Genomic DNA, 22,084 nt, shown 5'->3' on the forward strand with positions numbered 1-22,084 from the left:
CTGTGCTCAATACATCCCTGGGCACCTCCAGCAGCAGTTTTTTCAGTTTTTGCAGTGTTGCCATGAACTAATACCTACCTCAGCCTGGGAATTCACAGTCCCTAACACCCATAGGAAAGCAGGTTGCAGGCCACCTCTGCTGCAATGTTATCCAGCTCTTCATTTTAAGGTGAGTTTCTTCAGATCCAAACAGCTTTGTAATTTTAGATTCCTGGAGATGGTTAAGCTGTTTGTGGTACTCCATGTCCTAACAGCAAGAGTGTCCCTGTGCTGGAGGGCAGTACAATGAGATAATTGACTGTGGCACCATTATCTAACTGTGCCTTCAGCTCTGGGTGTATAAATCACATCACAGTCAATTATCTCACTAAAGGGCCCCCAACAGTGGGCTCTATTGCTTAATTAGGCTCTTGAGCTGAAGCCAACCTCATGTCTGTGCAGTTGCCAGACATCTTAATGCGAGCGGATGGGATGGGGAGGGGTAGGTTGGATCTGCTTTGCAGGCTGAAGTAAAGAATAAGAAAGTCACTGTGTTCCCCTGCAGGAACTGTGAGGAGGGCTTGAAGGGGCTGGCACCCTCTCAGCCTCCCTCTCTAGAGGCAGGGAAGGCAGTGTTCAGGAATAGCAGGCACTTTCTTTACAGGGAAGGAAAAGGAAATGTGAGTTCCAGAGATGTGGGAACAAATGTGATGCTGGAACACATCAGTTTCACTTGGAACACTTTGTTCCTCACAAGGAGAAATTATGTTTGACACCCCATTGCCATCAGGCACAGACTGAGAGTGAATGGGGGAGTGAAGAAAGCAAAGAGCCTGAAAGTCCCTCCCTTTTCTGCAAGTCCCAGGGAACAGGAGTGATGGCTCACCCTGACCTTATGGAGGCTTCAGCCTTCAGAACTTGGAGATCCAGGTTGTCATGGTTTGTGCACTACAACTTCTGCCCTCACCACTATGTCAGCACAGTGTTCCCCTGATATTCACTCCTCTTTTCTTTCCCACTTCATCACCTTTTCCTCCACCTCATCAATCCTCTACTTCTCCACAGTGCTCATTTCCAACAGCCCCTAACTGGTCCCACCAGTCCTGCCCTGGCTGCCCACCTCTCCTTCCTCCTCTCTGCCTCTCCATACCAGTCCTTTATAGCTCACATACAGACATTTTGGGGAACAGGGATGGTCATTTTTCTGGATGCTGCCTTGTGAATGCTTGAACAGCCAGGGAACAAAGAATCAAGAGAGATCTCCATCAACCAGCTGTGAGCCTGTTCCAGTAATTGTAAAGTTGGAAGCCATTAAGAGAATGAAGCAAAGGGGTCGGCCAGAAGCATGGATAGATTTATGCAACCTTTTTTGCTATAACAATGAGGGTAATGATGATGGAGGGCTGTAGTGCATGAGGGCTGCACAGCAAGGGGACTGCCTGAGAAAAAAGGAGAAAACAGCTGTAGAGCAACCACAGTCCTGGGGACTGTGGCTAAGTAGCTGTGAGTGTGCCTCCCATCCAGCATGTGAGCAGCTCCAGGGCCATGAGGATGCAGGGGACTTTTGGTACTGGGTTTACCATTTCCTGATAATCCATATGTGTAACTTGACTGGAAGAGGGACAATGGCCCAACTCACCTTGGAGCAGGGTGTAGAAGGCTCCTGATGCTGACAAGTTGGTTGTTATAGTAACATCATCCTTGCTGGAGGTTTCCACCTGGACGTGGACGGAGCTGTCGGTGTCACTGCGGAAGCTGCTCACTTGCCCAGTCGGGAAGGTCACGTTGGTCAGACGCCCAAAACTGTCATACCTGGAAGGGAGGATGGAATGAAATCAGCAGCAGAAACAGAAGAGCAAGACACAGCAAGCACCCTACAAAACAGAGACTGAGCCTTGAAGTCTTCACCCAGACTTTCCCAAAGAAAATTGCACTGTTGGTCTGTCTGTCTGTCGTGACTTCAAAGGCTTCATGAGAAGAGAATCATGGGTTTTAGCCCAAGAAAACCAGGAAAAGAATAGAAAATAACTAAAGAATTAATAGCCTGTATTTTAACATTTTCCCTTTACTCATCACCTACACTGCTCTTCTTCTTTACAAGAGTAAATTTATTTCCCATCCACTGTGCTGTGACTTCTGGGAAAGCACCAGCCCATCCATCCTGCCTAGGACTTTCTGAAGGCCACCAACTATTCTCGGTTTCTCGGTTGCTGCGTCTTGAGGTCTTCAGCAGGTTTGTTTTTTTAAAAAAAAAGCTAATGTCAAAGTAGCAACAAAGACCAACTAGATTGGCCACATCAGTTAAAAAACCCTTTCCTTTGTGAACATGATGTAGAGCCCAGAGCAGAGTTGAGATCCCCATGTCTACCTTTTACAGTTCCTGGGGCCATCTGGAAGGAGTGAGTTAAAAGTGTAGAAAAGCAGTACAGTTGCCCCCCTGCTGAGTCCTTGGCTTTTCCAGTGAGGAAGTCAACATGAGCACCATCTGGGAAGGTTTCTGTGATGTGGACACCTGTTTACCAGGACCCAGATGAAATAAGCTGCATCCTCCAGGTCCCCCAGCAGGTAACAAGCTGGGGGGTTATTTTTCAGGAAGGAGAAGCAGATGCCTGTGTCTAGAGGCCTCCTAAGGTGATGGAGAAAAGACCTCCTCCTGCTTCCCATTTGTGGCATTGCAAAAAAGGTGCCCTTGGGTCACAGACTGAGCTAAGAGGGTTGGCAAGGGAGCTTTACTGGGGTCCTTACAGGGAAAGGGAAAGGGAAAGGGAAAGAGGAGAAGAGAGGAGAGGAGAGGAGACGAAAGCTCTTGAACTGCAACCCATGAGAGACCTAGGAGCAGCCATTGGATTGGTTCTTCACTGTACAGAAAAAGAAATTAGGCTGTTCTTCTTTCTCTTTTTTCCAGATTTGTACACAGTGCTGGTACTTCACCTGGGACAATACACTGGCAGTGACTTAGTGTGAGAAAGGGCTGGTTGAAAAGGTGGTTTTTTTGCCCAAGTTTAATATTGAGTGTATAATACTCAGTGGATGATCACATTGCCAGTTTCTCCAGCCCTTGGTTTTGGAGACACCATCACATGGGGCTTTTCTTGCACATTGGGTAGAGACAGAGGTGGGAAGGTAAAAGAAAGCATTTGGCCCTCGACAGTGTCAGTCCATCAATCATGGGATTATCTATGCATGGAGGATGGAGCTGCCTTTCTCCTCTCCTCTGAGATCTTGGTGATCAATGGAAAAGAAGAAAGAAAAAAAAAAAAAAAAGGGAGGATTCAGGACTGCTTTACAGGAGTTTGGCAGAGATCAGTTAAAGCTTTTCCAAGCAGCTAGCAGCACACAGCTTGGATCTAAACTGAATTTCTTTGCAAGAGGCAGAACTAAAGCACTCTCAGCACCAAGTGCTCTGCTCTTTGTTTGTGGCTGTCCTGCTTGCACTGAGGTGTGTGTTCTGTTTGTGCCTTCTGCACAATCACCTGCACAATTCCTCCTAAACCAGTGTGTGAGTCTTAACCTAAAAACACCACAGGCAGGATCTTTCCCCCATCTGCTGAGCCAGGACACAAGGGACATGATTTAGACTCCTCTGTGAACAGAGAAAACATCATTATCATTAAAGTTGTGCTGTGTAACACCCCAAATTCTTTCTACCTCAGCGTCAATAGTTCTATGTATAAACCAGTCTGAACAGGGAGGGTGGACTCAGCTCTCAAATACTCTGAAATTTTAGGGAGATGGATCTGACCTGGCACCTCTGACTTGGTTGCATTAAAAATTGTTAAGGATTTATTTCTATTGCTCTACTAACATTTTTTTAAATGAGCTGATTCTGAAACTGGGCACGATTTGCCTCCTAAAAATTATGGCACAAATCTAGATGTGCAGCACTGAGGTCTAAGGGGTGAGTTTGGTCTGATAGAGGTGTGAATGTGAAAGGAAGGGGGTCAGTGGCTAGGGAATGAAGGAGATCAAAAGCCAGGATGGGGACAGAGAGCTTTGCATGTGATGGACTTGTCTGCTGTTTCATTTAAGTGCTGAGTCAGTGATGTCCTGTGAGCCATTATGCTTTATCCTGATTTGAACACCACTCAGCACCACACTGAGAGTCAGCATGAAACCCACACTCCATGCAAGCCCTACTTACATGCTCCAAAGAAAGCCTCAAACACCTGTGGATACTGAGTCTTAGCAGCCCCAAGCAGCAGCAGACACCCAGTTCCTTAAGCTCTATTTTATAGTATAATTTTAATATATTTTTATTTACAAATTCTATTAGATTTTTTTTTACATATATTCCTGGACATCCGGCTCCCAGCACCCTCACAAATTGTCCTCTACCTCTCTGCTAGGTAAATATATAATTTTTACAATGATGAATTATGCAAATGGGTAAATATGCCAGTAGTCTCTGCCTGTGCAAAATGGGTTAAACCAACATAAAAAAAAAAAAAAGAGAGAGAGTGAAAGAATGTGATGGTGCTTAGACCTCCATGCACACATTTTTCTTTTTAAGTCTAAATGACTGAGTACAATACCAATAATACACACAGATGCATTTTTACAGCTGTACAAAACTAACACTGCAGGGGGGAACTTCCCCAAGAGCAAGGGCTTCCACTTGGGACTTCGGGTCCTGAGAAGCAAGGCTCATTTTGGGCCAGAACACTCTGGAATGGTGTGCTGGAATTGGTTTAAGATGCCTTCATGTGTACGTTAGATTTTTGGCACCTCCTTAGTCACCCCATTAGCCCCCATCAGAAGTAACCTGGGCCATCTGTGTTTCCTGTGTTTCAAGAGCTGCTGCACCTCTGCCCAGAAGCCAGGGAGGGACCTTCCCAACACTCACTTTGGGGGTGACAGCTCACCTAGTTCCAGCTGCAAGGAGCTCATGCTTTATAAAGGGAGAAAGGTGAGAAAGCTGCACAATTAGACCGTTCCTGTTTTTATTATGATTTTTAATTGGTGGCAGATGAGGTATAAAATACGTCCAGACTAAACCTTTTGCAATGCAAGAGGAGGTGCTGGAAGCTGGTTAGCATGGACATGCACAGCACCTTCCTCTTGGCAAGCAGCTCCTTTTCTCTTTTCTATTTTGCTGGAGGCTGGAAAATTTTCCCCATTTCCCCTGATTTAGATTGCACAGCATATACCTTGTATCATCTATCACATACCCACAGTCTCCCAGGACACTTTAGCTGGAAAGCTTCAAATTTCCAAATACATAACGTGCTTAAAGAAATTAAATCAGTTAAATGAGTTGGCTCCTTCTACCTCTGCTTTCAGCCCTATAAAGGCACTTACAGGGCACATCCTCAGCTTGGAGAGGAGGTCAAGAAACTGGCTCTTCTGCAGCTGCAGGTGTGCCTGCTATTTGCAGTAAGACAAATCTCTCCCAGCCACCTCATTTTGCAGCTAAGTTGCACAGTGCCTGTTTCCACAGCCTCGGGATTTAGGGGTGGGCCAGTTTTCATCACAGCTTAAGACTCCCATGTTTTCCAAATGCTCTGAAAGCACCAGAATTAAGGAAATGCTGAGACACAGGAGCACACACAGCAGCCACTCTGAGAGATGAATTCATCACCTGCTACCACAGCTGCTGCCTTCCATTCAAACCTGCTGCAAAGACTCAGCACTTACAATTACAGTGACAATTATTAGGCCAGCAAAGGAAGCTGTTGCCATCCATTCCCAATTGGAAATGTATTTAGCTAAGGTTCAATGCACAGAATTAAAATGGTATTTGGTGCTTATGAGGCCTAATTGTTAGCTTGTAAACATTCAGAGCTTTCATTTATCACATTACAATTGTGTAGAGACCCAGGCCTTGGGAATTAAAGGGAAGCATCCTAAGTACTGCCTATTCAGAAATCAATTCCTTGCCTGAGTCTCTGGGTTTCCTCACTTTAGCTTTTTTACATTCCATCATCCTTTTAAAACTACAAGTCAAATAGTTGGGAAAAAAAAAATCACTATAATAATATTGCACTTAGTGCCAAAGTGTCCTAATGGACTTTACAAACTATATTTTGCATGTGATTATACAGACACACACCCGCTGCCTCTGAACAAGCTCTCCTCTTCCCAATTTTTCAAACAACATTAAACACAACATTAAAAATGAATCTGTAACAGCCAAACCAACACTATTCAAATATGCATGAAGGCCAGCCCTCTCTCTAATGACACACGGCCAGGTTGCAGTCATTGTCTGCAGAATTTTCTGGCTGCCCAAATGTGCAGAGAAAGATCCTTCTAGTTTTTATGATCCTCATCATTCCCTTGGTTCTCAAATAAACTCTGACACCAGGCATTCATTTCAGGCCAGGTCTGAAAAAGCACCCCAAAATATCACCTCACAGCTTAGTGAGAGTACTGGAGAAGTATTATTTTATCATGGAACTTGCCAAGGTTTCACTGGGACTTCTTCAGAGGAACAATGAGGGGGATCTAATTATTTTCTTGTGAAGAAATTGTGGAGCAAAGAAATCTTGCTAGAAGAGGAGGGACAGCAAAAGCCAAAAGTGTTTTGCATTCTCCAGTCTGCAGCAGGAGCTGAAAGAGACCCTCACTTGAATGAGTTTAAACCAAGGACTCCACTAAATCCCATAAAACTTAGCATATGACCAGAGATATCACTGGGTGATGAAGGGATGCTATTACTGCAGTAAGCCAGCTAGTTTTTGAGTCAAGAGGTGGCTGCTCCTCTAAAGGTAAAAAGTGTTCCTCTTTGTTTGTGACTAAGAGAGAAAAAATTGTAAAGCCTTTACACCATCTCTGAGGCAGACTCACTGTGGGGTAGATGCTGAGCATGATGCCCAGCTCTGCTACCCCAGTCACTGACATCAGGACAATGTCTGGGGCACCAAACACTGATGGTGCTGGGATGGGACATCTGCTTAGTGCTGGGAGTCACTGGGAAGCCATTCAAGGTCCTACTTCATGCTCAGTCCAGCTGGCTCCTACCTTCCACCCATGACAGTGTGTGAGGTTTGGCAGAGCTGGGTTGTCTGTAAAACACCATCCTATGTTTTGGATGAAAGCTCCTGGTATGGCCTATCTGAAGAGCTGGTTCCCTTCACCCCCCGGGCAGCTGGGAGCCACTTCTTGGGCACTCCATGAGAAAGTTTTGAATTTCTGGGCTTGATTGCAGTGATATGTGAGTGCTTCATTCTGTATGGGAGGAGGTGATCTTGGAAACTAATTGGGGACACAAAGGACCTAAGCCCAGGTGCCTCATCAGGGCTAAATAACGTGTAGAAGGTTTGACTTTGGCTCAGAAGGAAATGGGGTTTAGGTACAGTGCTACCATCTCAACAAGCTGATCAAGATCATTGCTGTATTATTGCTTTAAACAAACAGATTATAAAGAATTTCTGGATTCTGAAGTAGACAAATGGCAGCTGGTGAGAAACTTTGTGAAGGCTGGTAGATATTTTTTCCAGGTCAAGGGAAAAAGCAGCTACAACAAAGAAGCAAATAGTCACACAGCATCCTTTGTCTTTGACTGGAGGAGCTGAAAAACAAGAAGCTGTTCCCTGGCAGAGTTTCCAGATCAGCTTCCTTTGCTGCTGATTATCACTGTCACAGGTTCAATGGGAAGAGAAATCTTTAATCCAGCTACTGGACAAGCTGAGCTGAATTGCATTAATTGACAGCAAATGTCAAGCCCTCTGCAGAGGCAGAGAAGGTCTATATAATGCTAAAACCCTCACAGAAGTCCTAGATAGGCCTTTGAGGACAGGCTAATTATTGCAGGGAGCTAAGTTTCACTCTCAAAAGAAAGGGAAACTACACACCATTTTCTACTGACCCTTACTCAGCATTAAATCCAGTAAAGCAAGATCATTACAGCAGGTGTGGGATGTGTGAAAATATGAGCTGTAATGGCTGTGAACAAGTTTGTCACTACCTGGGGACAGCACCTATCTTCTTGCCCTGCAGAAATGAAGAACCAACTTGTCAGCCCAGCCTGAACCTTTGGAGGACTTGGATGCCCTGGTGTGTCCTGAAGAAGATCTCCACTACCGTGTCAACATATCCCACCTCCATCTCCTCTCTAGAGTCCCATATGTCCCATGTCCCATATGTCTCATGTGCCCATATGTCACAGCTCTTCCCAGCCCATGTGAGAGGCTGAGAAATGCCCTGGTAAAAGCAACAACTGAAGGAGAACCAGAGATGCTGGACATGTACACACCTAGTGTTGCTACTCTTGCAACTCCAGTGCTCTTTCATGTTGGTGCCTGGTTTATAGTCCTCTGTAGACAGCCAGGCAAAGTAAATTTTATGAGGATGTTCTTCATGAGGCCACTGGGGCAGTGTAAATTTGGCAGTTGAATTTGCTTTTACTTTTACCTTTTTAAACAGTGGTGAGCAGCTTGCCCTGGCCCACAAACAACTGTTATGTGCTGGGAGAAACGTGAAGCTTTTCCTCAGAGTCATATTTGTTGCCTTTATTCCCTTGGCCACGAGCAAAACAGAAATCTGAGCTTCCCCTTCCCCTTCAGCCAGGACTCTGATGGTCTCAGAGCACCATCCAGCCGCTCATGATCACAGGATTTATCTAAATCACTTCCCCACTGTGAGTTTCCTGATGTTATGATAGAAAACCCAATAATGTGAATGTATTGAATGTTGCTTTGGTTTATAACATCTTCTGTGGCTTCTAAGGAACTTAGATTTTATTCTGACATGCCCACGTTTATCCTTGCAGTTTGTGTTTGACTCATGCAAATCTTCTCTCTGGTGAGGATTTATCTTAAGGCAAGATCCCAAGAAATAGAGACTATACTGCTTCCCATGGTTGGTTGCTCTACTGGTAGGTAATCTCAGCCTTTAAAAAACTGCACCTTCCTGTCAACTTGAATGTCCCTAACTTTGCTTTCCAGCTCCTTACCCTTCTCAAGCCTTTCTTGGCTAGATTAAGAGTCTCTCTGTAGGTGACAGCTTTGTGCTGACAGACTGTGATCCAGGCACTTCCCCATCTTATCTTAGATGAACAGATCAAGTTGTCCAGTATAAAGCACTTTCTCCCCATGAATGCATTTTTCTAGTGTTTTTCTGCACAGGCACCAATTTTCCCTGTCCTTCATAAACTAAAAACATCAGAACTGACAATATTAGTCTCATAAATGCTGTATTGGGACAAAATCAGCTTCTGACTAACCACTACAAGTGGGATGAGCGAATGTATTCATTTTGTTTGTCCATTGAAGCATCAAGTTAGACAGATTTGTCATGGAATTATACTGAGAAATCACACTGGATGACTTGATGCTTTGCTCACTACAACCTATGAGAAGTTCCTCAGCCTCATTCTTAATATTTGACCTGTTCCAAGTGTACTCTAGCATTAGACTGTGTAAAAATATATTATGCTTATCTGAAACCTACTTTATCAAGCAATCTAACTATCTTTCCTTTATTTGCTCAAGCAATCTAAGTATCTCTCCTTTATTTGCTAACCTCATTTTATTAGTTCTGATTTCATTTTTTTTTCCCCAGACTATGCATGCAAAGTCTTGGTAGACTCAGTCTCTTCCAGTTCACTCGAAACAAGCCCAGTGGATCATTCCCTAGTGATGATTATTTTCTGAGAATTATCATAGAGCAAGTTCTCCCTGCTAAGAGGAAGAGCAAACTGATCTGCTTTCCATGTCCTTACTGGACAGATAAGCACAGGATTGGATGGGATAGGACAGGATGGGACAAAAAATGCAAGATTCAAGCAGTTTCAAGCAAGGAAGATTTAGATCAAATGTATAAAAAAGCGTTCTAGCAATAACAATAAGACAGGTAAATAAATTGTTATCACTAGGAATATTTTTCAATAACTTAGATGCCATTGATAAGGATCCATTTGACAAACTGTAGACATCTACAGTGTGTAAACATCTGAATACAAGCTAATAATTCTGGACTACCTTTAGAAAGAGAAACTTTCAGAATGCAGCTCATCTTACCTCATCCTGAAGCAGATACCTGACCTGACTCCTAAGGAACTCACCTTGAAAGTGCCTGTTTCTCCCCCTTGCCTATAAAGGAAGGCAGAGGTAACTAATCCAGCTATAGACCTTTACCCTGCAGTTGTATAAAGCTGCATCAGAATCTGTCAGGAACAGTTAAATGGAGATAACTGATCACAGGTTTGGATGAGGAATCTCTGAAGACACATTCTCAACTCTATTTTCAGTGATGCTCTGCTATCATATAGTGCTGACTTGCTCAGCCAAGATTTCCATGGTTTATCCACCAGAGAATACTGCCTTCCATTTAGCTCTATAAAGCTTGCTTATGACTCTTCTGAAGTGCATAAAAGGACCAGAATGATGACATTCACAAATGCTCTGTATTGTTGGATAGCAAGAAATAAAGGATCACTCTTACAAATATATCCACCAAGCAAGTTTGATTTTAACTTCTCCCACATTTTATCTCCTTCATATTTTCACTCACACTTTTAAATAAAAGAATATGTTTGAAGTAGAAATCTGATGGTCATTAGCTGTAATGTTTAGTTTGCTTCCCTGTCTGTGGCTACATCTGTTTTCAGGCACAGGAACTCTTGGGTTCTTTGGAAAAAGAAAATACCTCTTTGACTTAGCATGATTGTCCTGACAATAGAGCAGACTTCTACTCCTGTAGAGATAAACACCCCATCTTTCCTCCCTAAAGCCTCCCTCAATCAAATTCAATGTAAGAGATGAAGGGTATTAACTTTGATTCACTGAGGAATATTGCTATAGTAATTGCAAGCAGAACATTGATGGAATGCAAATAACCTTTCAAAAGGTTCATCACAGAGTTTCCATTAGGTTTTTTTTTTTTTTTTTTCTTTTTTTTGGGGCAGGAGCAGAATAGTGAGTATTAAGTAAAGAAATTTGAAACTGATCCTGGAACATTTTGAAGAAAGAACCAAAGCAACTGCATGTCTAATACAGGAATATGTGGGTTTAGCCAGCTTTCTTTCTCTGAGTCTCCTTTTCCTTTTTTCCCCAGGTTTTTTGATTTGTAATCTTGGAAAATTTCTATTCTAGCCAGACTGGGCTCTTACAATGGATCTATTATTATGGTAGCTGAATACTTCCACGTAACCATTCAAACCATATGTGAAATTATGTCCTAAAAGGAGCATTTCAAATACATTAGTCTTGAAAACAGGAATGAAACTAAGGAAGAGGGAGGGGAAAGGGTTCTCAACAGCGGGATGAATTTGCAGACCATCCTTCTAGATGCCCTTCATTGTGCTATCTATCTTTTTCCTATTTGACATCAGAAGTGTGTTGCCTTCATGGTTTTATAAGCAGGGAATTGCTAGCAGTAATACAAAAAGAAGCAGAAATCTTCAAGTCACTGCCATCTCTGGTTTTTTCAATGCAACCTGTCTTCTCTCTGCTCAAAAACTCTTTGGTGCAGGATTGGTCTTGAATAGGTCTGAAACTATTTTTACAACACAGCCAGGCCAATCACAATAGAAACAGAGCAGTTCATTAATTATAGAATTGTTTTCTGAGAAAGCTGTCATTAGTCATTGCCTGTCACCATTCTACATCAGCCATTTGAAATAAGCTCAAAAAAGACACCACAGCATAGGACGTAGGTGAAATGCTGAAAAAAAAAGAGGATCTGATGGTACTTTCACACTTCCAAGGTTTACAAAGCCAAGTAAAATTCTCTGACAAGCAGTTTAATCCCCCATCCTGACTACAATTAAGGACAACCAGGTGTTGAAATTACTGAGCTGACTTAGAAAAACCCAGCAGAAACTCTTGACTTGATACAGGGAGCTTATTCTAACTCTAACACACCTACTTCTAGCATGAAGAGTTTGAGTGAGATCTAATATTCTCTGTTCTGGCCATTTTATTTGGACAGTAAGTCTATCCAGGAAATTTAATCCTACCAAGCTTGCAAGGTTCAGAGAACACAGAATAAAGTCTGCAGCATAATATTCCTAATATACTTACTCATAAAACATTGTCCAACCATTTTCATTGCTCTTGGTGGCAAGGAGACCTGAGTTGCCATGGTATGTCATCATGGCCACTTCATGCCCCTGTGTTGTTACACTCTTGAGTGCACTGTTGGTACCAATGGTCACCCAGTAGACTTGGCCATCAGGCACTACCAGCCAGAGGGGCATCCCCGTGGAATCTCTTCGGATATTGACTAAGTTGCCATTATTGTCAGTGATCAGGGTTATATCCCCGTCGCCGGAATAAGTAAAATTGTAAAGATAATCTCCAGTGGTGAGGCTCTGAGTGTAAAGGTGTTTACCACTGGTGTCAAACAAGTAGAGCTCCTGGTCTATGGGTGAGGACAACTCATACAGATTTTGCGTGTTGAGGAAGGGTTTGTTTTTCCGAATAAAGCGGATTCGGATATTTCCAAGATCGGCAACATACAGCTCCCCATCTGCACACACTGCAAGAGAGGATGGGGCGTTGAGTTTGGCATCCTTGGCGTAGCCATCATCCCCTGAGAAGCAGTCACAGTTAGCATCATTCTTGCAGTCACAGCTGCTCGGTGCACCAGCAACCAGAGAAATCTCTCCATTGGTGGTGACCTGCCGGATGCGGTTGATCTTCTTCTCGTCAGTCTCAGCAATGTACAGGACCCCGTTGTGGGAGACAGCCAGGGCAGTAGCAGACTCCAAGGTGGCATGGATTGCCACCTTGCTGAGGAGAAAGTGATCCATGCCTGGCACCTGGCAGTGCATGGGCCTCCCGGCCACGATGCGGACTTGGTGGTTCTCAGATATTTGGAGCACAACGTTGTTGTCGAGGACGTAGAGTGAGTTGTCCATTGGGTTGACTGCCAGGTCCGTGGGCCATTCCAGACGAACCTGAATGAGAAAACAACACAAGGAAATTATTCCAGCAAGACCTTTTCTCACTGCATGATTGGTAGAAGTCAATCCCAACGATGATGATGTTTCAACATGGAATAAAGGAAGAAAGTGTAAACGAATCATAGAATCATAGAATTGTTTAGTTGGAAAAGACCTTCAAGGTCACCAAGTCCAATTGTTAGTCCAACATTTCCAAGTCCAACACAGCCCTCAGCACATGGCTTTTAAAATCCCTCCAGGGATGGTGACTCCATCACTGGCTGGGGCAGCCTGTTACAGGGCCTGACAACCCTTTCGGTGAAGAAATTGTACCTAATATTCAATCTAAACATCCCCTGGCACAACTTGAGGCCATTTCTTCTTATTCTATCACCTGTAATTTGGGAGATGAGGCCAACCACTATTCTACAACCTCCTTTCATAAAAAGAAACACAACTAATTATTAATACTTGGTATGATGGTTATAGAGGATACAGCACTGGTGTGGGTGAGGGGGCTTTAGCTCCCCGTCGTATGAAGGAGACACAGAGGGAGGAGGGTGATGGACAGAGGTGGGCTCCCCTCAGCTCTTTCTCTGTACCATGGCTTCTCTTTTCTTTTCCACCTTGGTGTAGGGTGCCAGGGGCTCTCTGAAGGGGCACCAGTACCCAAGGAATACAGGAGTGAACAAGAAAGCCCAAAGGTTCACGTGGGATTTCCCTTCTCCAAACCATCCAAAGCAATTTGAATTGATGGCAGAGACAGGGGCTGGAGAATTTTGGGTGAAGTGCTATGAAATCAGTCAAGCAAAACAATGATCTTTTTACTAAAGGATTTTCCAGACAAGTGGCCCCAATCCTCTGGGTAAATGACAAGGAGGGATAGACACAAAACTGGCAGCTGTGGCAGCCTGTGTGTATGCCCAAGTCAGAACCACCTATTTTTTGCCTGATGCTGCAAAAATGCAAAATAGCAATTCATATGAAATTCAGGCAGTTCAATTTGTAAAATAAAATATTTCTGTCTTCACAGTGTTTTTCTCATTTCCTTTAGCATAATGGAAGAATGTGTTCAAGTAACAGTGATACATCACAGTTCTACACGGATAATCTGTATACACAAATAAACTGAAAAAAAATGACTGGCAATGCTACAAGTCAGAGCACTAGAAGTTCTCATTTCTCCCTCTTCTTCTCCTCATTTCTAGCTCTCCTGCAATATTCTGTCTTTTCAAGTGTGCCTGATCTTTTAGTTGTCAAATCTATGAAACCTTTACCAACAGAATTCAGAATAATTTAATTAAAAAAAAAAAAAAACAATTGTACGCTGTGTGGGTTATTTTATTGTTTTGTTTTTACTTCAGTTTTGTATAGAAAAAGATAAACAACACCAACGTTGTGCTGATGGGAACCAAGCAATTCTTCAATGCTTTCCTTATGTTGCATATTCCTCATAGAAGAGGTGTGAAGGGTGGCAGGAAACAAACAACTGTGAAGCATGCCCCTGGTCATCTCCAGCCAGGCTTTTAAATAGATTCTCAACTAATTAAAAAGAACAGCTCTTCTGATTGCATCCTCCCTTTCAGACAGCCAGGCAACCTGAAGTTAGAGCAGATGGACTTGATATCTCCTGGTTAACCAGGGAGCTCCCCACCTTTTGCCATTCTCCCCATACCCATGTGGGCTTTTTCTCTGTACCCAACACATGATGTGAAATGGTGGAGAGCTCTGGGGTCTGGCACACCCAAGGCTGTGCAATAATTCCAGGATCACCCTGTTGCTTTGCTGCAAACCTTCCTCTTCCACTGTCCATTTCTCATTTGTCTAAAGTGATTAAGTGTGGGGGGTATTTTGCATTCATAAGATGGCAAACTCATCGGAAGGAGGAGGCGTAGATGCCTGGCAGGCTCAAGCCCATCAAACCACATCTCATTGTTTTGGTTTTGATGTTTTCTTTTTTTTTTTTTAGTAAGAACAAGAAGAAACAAGGTGAGATCTAGAATCACACAAGAGATTATTATTTTTAAAGCCTGTAGCTGAATATCTCTGCCACAGCCATGCTTTGTTTTTGATCTTTTGATGTTTCTATTCCTGCTTACATCCCTTTTCAGTTTTTAGGTATTAGTTCACTGTGCCTTCTAATAGCTGGGCTTGTGAAGCTCATTTTCATGGCTGAGCAGTGTGCTGAGCTCTGCCTGGTCTGATTGTCTCTTTGCAAAATCACCTTCTGCTCTCAGCTCCTGGCCTATTTTAACCCTTCCTGTAGTAAAACATTATAGCCTGTGGTTTTCTCTTTAATAATGCATGCCTCCATCCCTTCCAGTGGTCTTTAAGCTCCACAGCCTTGAGTTAGCATCAAGAGCAGAGTTTATTCTGAACTGACAAGGGAATTTTCAATTCCTTAAAAACCATTTCTTGTCAACACTGGCAGCTAAATATTTCATGTCCCAGGCACCCTCAGGGACCTGACAGAAAGGATTCTTCTAGCCACTGTAAATGCTAAAAAGCTACTTCCCAAGCTGGGTTTTCTTTTCCTTGTGTGGGTTGAGGATTTTTTTTTTTAAATTAAATATTTCTTCAGTGCTTCTATCCAGAAGACTACAGTTTAATCTGACTATCACAGCATCAAATTAATCTAAGAGCAGCTCTCACCATTTTATGAAGGGAAGAAGTCTTTAGCTGAGGCATTTTTAGTTCATCTCACAAGTGTTTAAATACAGCATCATTATACACATAAGGAACCTAACCTGCATGAAAATAATTTTTCAAGCCTGAATCCACAATGGTCTTCTTAAATCTGCCCCTGAAATTAAGATAAGGAAAAAAACTATGCCTGTAAAATGAGAAACATACTATAAGATGGCCTTTAACCAGAAAAATTAGTTTCTGCAGAAGGCGTGAGAGCTTTTAAACTCATAATTTCAGCTTGTTCATAAATTGCAGACAGTGGGAACCAGTTGCAAAGAAGCCAGAATAATCTTTTCAAATTAGAGGGAAAAGCAGAAGAACAGATTCCATACGGGAGCATGGAAATTACCTAGGTAGTTACAAAAAGGAAACCCCATTGACATCTATTGTGTCTGAATAACAGTATTTAGCCCTCCAGCTATGATCTATATTTTCATAGGAGAGGGCAACATCCCTGTAGCCAGGCAAACAACAAGTGGCACAAAGGTTTCAAAGGACACTGTCTCGGAACTGGCACAATTTGACAGGTTGGTCAGTGCCCCACCAAGCTGAGTGCTGGGCTGTAACAGATTTCTCTTCTGTGCCATCCAGAAGTAAAGCAATCATCAAGCTGAGATTTCTTTTTCTCTCTCTCTCTTTTTTTTTTTTTTTTTTTTCCTCCACCTTTAAGCAGCAGGACTTAAAAGCCCAGCATGATGGTAGCTGCAACCAATTTGCAATCTGATGCAATTCAAGATTCTTGTTTTCCTGCTGCTGCTAATTTTGGCACCACAGCCTCCAATCAGTATTTCCTAGATGTTAATTTGATTCAGGTCTAAAACTGTGCTGGGCCAAATTAGGATGGGGGAAAGGAAAGAAGAAACCCCATGGTTAGCTTAGTCATTATAACGGAGCATGGCCTATAGCCCCACTAAAATCAGTATGGCTGCCTGATCTTTTTAGTTTAAAGCAACTAGTTTCTTGAGAAATGAGTCTAATAAAACCTGACTTCCCAGGAATTTTTGTCTCCCAGACGACTGGGAGCTCTGAAAGAAGCCTCTTCTGTAGCTAGGACAGCTGTAAAATCTCTCTCCTCAGAGATCTCCAAGTTAGGTCAGTTAGGTCTTTCCTTCAGTATTTATGGGACCTTTGTGACCCAGTCATTTATTTTCATATCACAAAATATGTGGAGATGTAATTTTCCTTCAGCTCTACCTCTTTGTCAAACTTGGGGAGGCACAGAGCATGCCAAAAGTGTTAAGGCATAGTGTTAAGCTTCAGTTCTGTAGAAACCCAACCAAAACCTCAGCTTACCTGAGAAATGTCCATGACAGAGTCACAGCTGAGAGGCCGAGCAGATGTCAAGTCATTGGAACCCAGCACAGTTGAGATGATCCCATTCTGATCAATCCTCCTGATCATAGTGCCATCCACAAAATAAATCAGCCCAAACTTGTCCACAGTGATGCCTGAGGAGGAAAAAAGCAAGACAGTCAGAAAGAAACAACAACCTGACAACTACAGCATGAACAGAAGATGATGTCTGGTTTGATGCTCTTGAAAGAGACCAAATGTTTGGCTGGGAGCAAGAGATTTTATGGCATTCAAAATGGATGAGAAGAGAGTTGGACATGAGAGAGTTGTGGCTATCAGGTGCCCTGGCCTGGCCACCATTCCATGGAAAGTTCTCCCAACTGGGATTTGATGCAATTTAGAAATCAGTTCTTGCTTCTGGGAAAGGGCATGGCATTCAGTGAACTGCTGAAAGGAAAAGGTTTTCTACTAACTACATGTCTTGCGTGTTCAGAAACCTGGTGTTAGGGCTCATGGTATGAATATTAAGCCAAACACATGGAAAGGTTACACTGGTGGATCCAGTGGCAATGAAAAAGGCCGTGAAAGAGCCGTTCGGTCAATCAAAATTTCAGATGAAAAAAGTGGAAAGGTTTTTCCTAGGACAATCCTACTAATCTATAGTATTTAACATGTTTCTGAACTCTGCTAGGTGATTCATTTCATTGCCCAAACCTCCTTTGTAGACATTCTCCTGTCAGTGGATTTGAGGTCTGCCACCAACAGTTCCAGACTGCTGCTTCTCATTTCCTCCCCTGCAGGTAGGTGCCATTTCACTTCTCCCTAAGCATCATTTCTCAAGTATTTGTTATGTTAGCATAACCTCTGTTAATCTTCTTTATCACAAGCTAGATCTACTCTGCATCTTCCATCAGAGGATTTCATGGTGCTTTACCCTTACTAATTAGATCTCATAGCAGTCTGTGACTGTGATCATCCTAATTTTACATATTGCGAAAATAACAGATAAAGCAATTTTCACAAGGTCACTGAGAAAGTCCATGACTAAGGCAGAAAAAGAAGTTAAGGGCCCCATTCACCTCTCTTTTATGCTAGTGCAAATAAAAAATAACTCCACAGATACTAATAGAGTCATCCATCTCATCTACCCTACGGTGGCAGAATGCCACTCAGCATAATACTGGAGTGTTTTAAAGACACTAAAAGAATGTAAAGGAACAGTAAATGAATGTAGGAGCCTGTAACACCCTTTTTTATGCAAGTGAAAACTCTGCTTGGAATACATGAGTACCTGAAGATTAGGATCCTCCTATCCAGTTTCTTTCCCTAGCAGGGTAACAAGCACTTGGCAGACAGTAGACATCTGCATTGTGCACCCAAGCAAGTATCTGGAGTTTTTCCAATCACTGGAGAGAAATACCTACTTCTAGGGTGCAATTTATATCACTTTAAAGCAGATATCCATAGAGAGTATATGAATCCTTCTAGAAACACCTTTTCCTGCCCATTGACTAGAAAAGGAGCAAGTATCTCCAAAGGAAATATTTATACTGTAGACAGATAAAGTTGGAGAGACAAATCCTGCCTATAATGTGGGGGTTTTTTGGCTGTCATCGTGGTGACAGAAATGATGGAAAATACGTTTCAGACAGAAAGCTTTAAGAATGTTTCTGAGAAGTGATCAGACCTTGTGTTTTTCCAAAACTCTGTTTTACAGCCTGATCCCCTTGCTCGAAACATTTATCCTCAGTCTACATCCACTGTGAGCTATGCTGTGAAGTGCAGATGCAGCAGTTCACAGATCAGAAATTTCAGATTTTCATGTAGCAAGGACTAATCCCCTGATCACTTTAGCAATTAAAATAATGGCCTTCAGCCAGTGCTGTAACTATGGTACGGGCTGAAAGCCACAGGGTTGGATATTGCATGGAAAAACATACTACATTTGGTCATATAGAAAACTACAGCAGATAATTTAGCCTGGAAGCAATGGCAAGAAAACCTGAGAACTAAATCACCATTTGAGCGAAAGAACAAACTTCAAACAAAGTCAATTAGAAGTCAGGGAACCAATGTTTCAGATCACTGAGTTGAATGGGAGCTGTGTATTTTTGCTAGAAGGTAAACCCAGCATTTTCCTGAGTTCTTCACAGCATCTCCCTGTCTGAAGGACATAATTTTGACCAGTATTGGATATTTGACCATCAGAGCAGTGAGATTTCAGAATAGCCTCTAGGGTAGGGAGAAAAAAAAAATAAAATTACTTGCTGCTTTTAAGATGAAGTTCATTAATTTTGAAGGGGATTATATGGCAGGATTTCTGAGATAATGGATGACAGGACTAAATGACCCAAAAGATTGCTTCTATACCTACATTCCAGTACCTGTGTTTAACTCATGCCCAGGCAGGACTGAGCTTTGCATGACTAAAAGAATAGCCTTGAAGAGGAGAAGCAGGTACCTGTTGCACATCTGAATGCTACAGGAGAAGCCACAGCAGTGGTGACCATTTATTCTTGCTGTACAATATAAACACAACAGTTGCACCTCAGCACTTTGTCAAAGGCTGCTGTGGGATCTGGCAGTGTAAGTATCAAGATCTCACCTGCCATGATACCTGTCAGCATCGTGCCCTGGGTGGTGCCCTGTTCAATGGGTCATCCAGGACACTGGCACATGTCACCTGTCACTGGCATCTGCTGGTGAAGGTTATCACTCCTCTAATTATTTTGCCCAATGAATGGTAAGTTCTTTAAAGTTTGTGGGTGTTTGCTTGACAACTAAGGATGTAATTGAGCTCTTTAAGCAATATGGTAGACATGTTTTTTCAAAGAGGCTTAATGGAAGATCTAGTTGATCTTAATTGGCTTTTGTCAAACAGAAGAGGTTCTTACCCATTCCTAGGTTCACAACAAGTATTTTTCAGGGTGCCTGTCCATTAGACTGTGTGACAGGCCAAAAGCCAGTGAAGGGTGGCAGGCTGGATAATGTGATTTTAAATAAGGCAGAATTTGCTCTCTTAGCTAGTTCCCTATGTATTGGATTGGACTTATCAGCAGTGTTCACTGACATGTTCAATGCTGAGGTCTGATGGCTGCTCTGATTAATCAGCTACAGTAATAATAACCTGCACACACTTGGGCTCTCAAGCCAGCTCTGATCAGTTGATAGAGCACAACTTTATTCTGCATTGCAGCTTAGACAAAGAGCTTGCACATCCCAGTACATTAAAGTGGGATGGCAAAGTTACCAGGAATCATCCTGCTCCAGGGCAATGTTGTGTGCATGTGTTCTTATCTCCACTCATCCCTCTTTCACAGAGGCTGAGCAATCTCAATTGCCTTCCACTTCCTAGGATGCTCTGCAGGGGAACAGAGTTTGCAGGCTGTCAGAACCCTAAATTCCCATGTGCACATGTCCCTCACACAGCAACTGCTCCAGTGCCTTCCTGCCTTTAGCTGATTGTCTTGGCATCAAATCTCCTTATGGAGAGCAGCCCTGCTCTCCCACCAAGTGTCTTTGGATGGATGACTTCCGTGGAGAGGGAAAGAAGCATCTCGTGGTTTCTTTGCAGCAAATTGTAGAGGTTACATTGGACCTTTCTGTGTTCCTTTTATGAAAATGGCACAATTCCAGTGCTGTGAGCTGGCTCCTGCAAATGGGCACAGAATGGGGTAATTTGCACGTTACGCATGTAAAGCCAAAGGCCTTGGCTTGCTTTGGCAGAAGGCTCCTCTCATGTTTCCATAGGAACATAAGGGAATTAAGGATTTTCAGCATACAGCTCAAAGTTCAGACTCAGTTACTGAGAGAAAACATCTGCTGCCACTACCCAGGTAGCATTGCAGATCCAAACTGAGATAAAAAAACCATAGGTTACAAAACCATGCTGGCTCCTCTTGGATATCCCATAAGAAAGAAGGGTTTGTAGCACCACATGCATCACACCAGTGAGCTGTGCTGACAGAAAGCTGTGACATGATGATGTTTGCTTGAAATGTCAAGACCTGGTGGTGTGAAGAGGTGATGGCACAACGTTGTGTGCAGCTACAAATAGCTGCAGGGACACAGTGGGTTTGTTCTAGAAGAGGAACTGCTAAAAGTGATTGGATTGCACATGTAGCTCAATTTAGGAAAAAAAGAATGGGGAGGAAACAGTTTTAAGAAAATAGGTGTCAAAAGGAATCAAACTTTGGAGCTTTCTTGGCTGGCTGGATGCTGAATAGCTGAGGAATAAAATGGCAGATGAAAATCAATGTCAGTAAGTACAGAGGAATTCACAGGGAAAGGACTAAGCCTAACTACCCATATGCAGTGACAAATAAAATAGCTCACAGGAGAAAGGTTTTGGAGTTCCTGTGGAGCTTTCTGCAAAGATCAGCTTTGTGCTCTGCAGTGGTCAAGGAAGAAGCTAGAAGACAGCAATCGATTAAGAACCATATAGAGAGAAGAGCAGAAGGCAGCAATCTGGCCTCAGAAAGACTACACTGTTCATGCTGCAGCTAAATAAATGGTGGAAATTATTTGCATAGGATAGAAGGACAAAGCTAGGTGTTCAGGGAGGTTTCTAGACCAACTGATGGTGGCATCTAAGCACAGGTCTAGGTGCAGCCTCTTCAGAATGTTCCCTAAATATTGATGACTAGAATCTGGTGTTAGTAAGGAAAGAGTGCTCCATAATTGCCCCTTTGCCTTAGTGTCTTTTTTGGCCACAGCAAGAGACAAGATATTTTATTCTGCCAGCTTCTAGTCTTCCCTGAAATGGCCCTGACATTATTATTTGACAATAAGACCCCTATCAGATTGTGGAGAGTTGAGTTTCTTTTTTTAATTCTGTTGAATTCGTGAACATTTAGTGAACAACTGAGATTTTGTTTACACATTCAGCAGGACACAGTGAAGGAAGTAATCTGCTTCCAAATTAATGACTTCATTTTGCATTGTTTTTGTGGTGCTAAATGAATGAGATGCCCCTTCCCCTCCCCCTTCCCTTCTGAAACCTTCTTCCTATTGTGTCAGCCTTGTCACTGAAATCTCTCTTAATTGCAGGCTCCTTGATAATTTCTTTGCCCCAACATTTTCCCAAGGAGAAGCACTGGTGAGTATTCAGATGAAAACAAATGCTCTGACAAGCTGGAGTTTAAGTTTTTTCTTTAGATTGCTTGTAGAAGAGGATCATTATTAGCAGATGATAATTAGAAAGTGGTAGCACTTTAATTTGCAAGGATATATTGATATTCATTAGCATCTGAAAGCTTTGCTGTGCTCTGTGGCAAATGAATTAGAAGCAGCAGACTG

General features: G+C 42.7%; 1 protein-coding gene across 8 annotated transcripts in view; it reads right to left on the reverse strand.

The window, feature by feature from the left end:
- TENM4 (teneurin transmembrane protein 4) overlaps window positions 1-22,084 on the reverse strand; it is a 587,599-nt gene that overhangs the window by 27,045 nt on the left and 538,470 nt on the right. For all 8 annotated transcript variants that reach the window (XM_071729185.1, XM_071729662.1, XM_071729348.1 and 5 more), the window contains 3 exons: window positions 16,787-16,941; window positions 11,943-12,820; window positions 1,619-1,791 (listed from right to left, as the gene is read on the reverse strand). In XM_071729185.1, coding sequence (XP_071585286.1) covers window positions 1,619-1,791; window positions 11,943-12,820; window positions 16,787-16,941 — 1,206 coding nt within the window. The remainder of the gene's footprint in view (window positions 1-1,618; window positions 1,792-11,942; window positions 12,821-16,786; window positions 16,942-22,084) is intronic.

This window comes from Heliangelus exortis, chromosome 1 (genome assembly GCF_036169615.1).
Source record: "Heliangelus exortis chromosome 1, bHelExo1.hap1, whole genome shotgun sequence".
NCBI lineage: Eukaryota > Metazoa > Chordata > Aves > Apodiformes > Trochilidae > Heliangelus > Heliangelus exortis.